Below are 3,530 nucleotides of genomic sequence, written 5' to 3' on the forward strand. Positions count from 1 at the left end.
TCGTATGTAATTGATACGTCGGCTCCTCGATTAAGTAGTAGCTTCATAACTGCAAGATGGCCATTCAATGCGGCTTCATAAAGTGGTGTCCGTCTATACTCTCCACCTTGAGCATTGACCTCAGCGCCCTTGTCTAGCAACATCTTTACCACCTTCTCGTGACCTCCATTCGATGCCGCGCCTGCAGTGCGTTGCCATAGTATCCACCTTGAGCATTGACTTTAGCGCCCAGGTCTAGCAGCATCTGCACCACCTTCTCGTGACCTCCCCACGATGCCGCCTGCAGTGCGTTGCCATAGTGTCCACCTTGAACATTGACCTTGGCGCCCTTGTCTAGCAGCATCTGCATCACCTTCTCGTAACCTCCCCACGCTGCCGCCTGCAGTGCGTTGCCATAGTATCCACCTTGAGCATTGACTTTGGCGCCCAGGTCCAGCAGTATCCTTACCACCTTCTCATGACCTCCGTTTGATGCCTCGTACAGTGCGTTGCCATAGTATCCACCTTGAGCATTGACCTCGGCGCCCTTGTCTAGCAGCATCTGCACCACCTTCTCGTGACCTCTATTTGATGCCGCCTGCAGTGCGTTGCCATACTTCCCACCTTGAGCATTGACCTCGGCGCCCTTTTCCAGCAGCATCTGCACCATCTGCACCATCTTCTCGTGACCTTTGAGTAATGCCCACATCAATGCCGTGTTGCCGTCTCGGTCAGTCCTATTAATATCAACATCTTCATCAACTAAAATCGTTCTCATTACTTTGTCATGCCCATTGAACGCCGCTAGTTGGAGCTCGTTCATGTCTGGTGGATCTTGGTAAAGTTCTGTAGTGAACCAAAATAATCGAAACCACAGGGGAAACCGTTCACTGATTGTGTCATACAAATGATGCACTTCAGTCATAAGGGAATCATTCTCTCCAATTTCTGATCTTCGTAGATGGTCTGGCCAATGTTCAGCTGAGTACAATAGGAAATCTTCTATAACGTTTTTGTTGCTCTTATTCAGTATCTTAGTGCGAAGACCCCATTGATCACCTGTAATGAGTTCATACGAGACTTTCATCTTCAGGTATTTCAATAGAAGGAATCGGACACATATTCGGCTCATTTGCATTTCAGTATCAGCAACATTGAAACAGTGTTTCCACCTAGTTCTAATAGCACCGTTCTCGCAAATCAGAAACTCCCTCGCCGTCTGATGGATAAGATAGATCTTAGAGTGGTTAATGAATATGAACAATCCACACCAATCGCGGATATTCCGCTCAAGATGCTCCTTGTTAATTGAAAATTCGGCTGCTGATTTAAGATGTGGCGATGTGGCCACATCAAGAGCTAAAGCCATCTCACCGGTGGTCAGCGGACGGCGCGCACCGACCACAATTCGCAGGATCGTTTTCACTGTGTCTCTCATCCTTGAGATGACTTTCTCCAAGATCTTTTCGTACGCGGCCTCAACAGAAGACGGAAGTGACTCGATTGATTCATAGTCCGGTCGTAGACTATTTCTGTACGTTTCATAGACATGACTAATAGCAAGATAGAGCCATAGATACGTACGATGTTCCATCTGCAAAAGCTTTTGCTCCAGCCGGGTCTTTGTCTCTGGTTTAAGTGATAACTCTTCCGCTAGTTTAGAGACTCTTTCTCTGATCACTATATCGATTTCCTTCCGAATCTGTTCGTTTTCATCCTCTCCACGCAATCTTATTGCCGGCAGGGATGATATTGTTTTTTGGAATGTTTGCTGGATATCATCATACGGTCGACTCGTAACTATGAACTTTAACCAGTTGTTCCGCCGATGAGACGACGATGAGTTTATGTGAAATTGGGACAGCATATTGATAAGTCGCCACCGGTCATCGTCTTGACACTCATCTAGCGCATCGAGAATACAGGTCACATTGGGCGCCTTAGGGTCAGCGGTCGCCGCGAGAAGTATCCGCCACAGTTCGCTCTCTTCTTGCCTCAGCTTATCACCGTTTTTCTCATAGGCGGGAGTGGCGTAGCGAAGAAGATGACGCTGGCGATCAAAGAGTTGATGGAGCAGAGCGCACAACGCAATGTTTAATTTATCCTGTCGCTCGTTGTCCTTGAAAAAGAAGTAACATACCGTATGCGTTGTAGTGTTTTGAAGCTCGTGATCGACTAAAGATTTCGAGAGAACTGACTTTCCACAGCCTGGATCGGCTGATATCCATAGGAGGCTGTCGGTGCTGCTTTGATGCCATTCAATATATTTCTCATTCCTAAAGACCCACTGACATGTATCGGCAGTCCGATCAATGTTGATGTCCTTCTGCTGCTCATAATTGTCTATCTTAAAAGTGATGTGGCATTTCCGGTCTTGGTCGTTCTGATATCGTATCTCTTGCTTGCGGTAATAATCGCTTACCGCTTGAACATGTTCTTTTACTATATCTAGACCACAAATTAGCGTTACAGGCGCTTCGATCGGTCAAACCAGATTTGAAGAGGATTAGTCTTTATATAGGGAAATGTATGCAGTTTGGATGTGAAGTACATGCTTATCCTAACAGCCTACATCTATCACTCACCTAGGACTTGGTCAATTGGCTTCTCACTCGAGGTCTGCGCTGCTGATACATATAATAAAAGCTCTTTTGTATATGCTGCCGCAGTGGTCGCCGCATATTTTTGCCATAAACCACTCTTATAAGCATCAGCATAGTCGCAGATACCTCGAATAATGATACACGGAAAAGAATTCATGAGCCCTGCTGCTTCCATCTCAACACATAGGGCGCCGCAATCGTCGCGCAAAAGGTCCCTCACGACAGCATCTTTGACCACCTGATTCCCTGATGCGATGATTCCGTAGTGGACTTGCGGATCGGTATTCTCACGACTCGGACGATACACTTCGCAGGCACTATCACAATGATCGCAAATAGCATTGCTTGTCGGATGATGGCAGTACAGACGATCCCTGTCCGTGCCTGGAAAAGTGTAGCCGTTTATCTGCAACTTGGGTTTGCGTTCAAACATCTCGCTGAGGTAGGTAGGCACCTTGCTGTCCTCTGACTCATGGTCTGCCTGCAAAGCACCTAACGCGGTGAGGAGCGCTAACGGCGGTGCATTGAGAGACCCTTTTAGTTGAAACTTCCCTCCGTCCAGGCTTTTGCCTTTGTCGTACTGAACCACTCCGCCCGTCGTGTCTGTCGGCTGGCTCACCACTACATCTCCCAGCCGGATGTCGTAGCCTTTATCAAGATTAGGTATGCCGCCTCCGATGCCCACCATCAGCCCGAATCTTAATCCTTTGAACGTCCTCATCATATCAGTGACGACAGAAGCTGCCGCGGTAGTGCCATCGATACCAGCTGGCAAGGACGCGATCACCACGTTGTGGTTATGAACGCACCCTACAAAGTAGGTGTTATGATCCTGCGCGTCTTTGTCCAAAAACACTCCATGTTCTTCATCCAAGATGGCCCGGACCGCCGCTCTCTCAATGGGTAGCGCACATACGATCCCCACATGATACTCATCAGATCGGAAGA

At 47.8% G+C, this 3,530-nt stretch overlaps 1 protein-coding gene across 1 annotated transcript; it reads right to left on the reverse strand.

Moving 5' to 3' along the window:
• Positions 1–145: 145 nt before the first annotated feature.
• Positions 146–3,306, reverse strand: EPUS_09418 (uncharacterized protein; the record flags this gene model as incomplete). Its single annotated transcript, XM_007807234.1, has 2 exons — positions 146–2,427; positions 2,565–3,306. 2 exons carry the CDS (start codon positions 3,304–3,306, stop codon positions 146–148), a joined length of 3,024 nt encoding a protein of 1,007 aa, XP_007805425.1.
• Between the last annotated feature and the right edge of the window lie 224 nt (positions 3,307–3,530).

Source organism: Endocarpon pusillum, assembly GCF_000464535.1.
Source record: "Endocarpon pusillum Z07020 unplaced genomic scaffold scaffold6736, whole genome shotgun sequence".
In the NCBI taxonomy this organism is placed as follows: Eukaryota; Fungi; Ascomycota; class Eurotiomycetes; order Verrucariales; family Verrucariaceae; genus Endocarpon; species Endocarpon pusillum.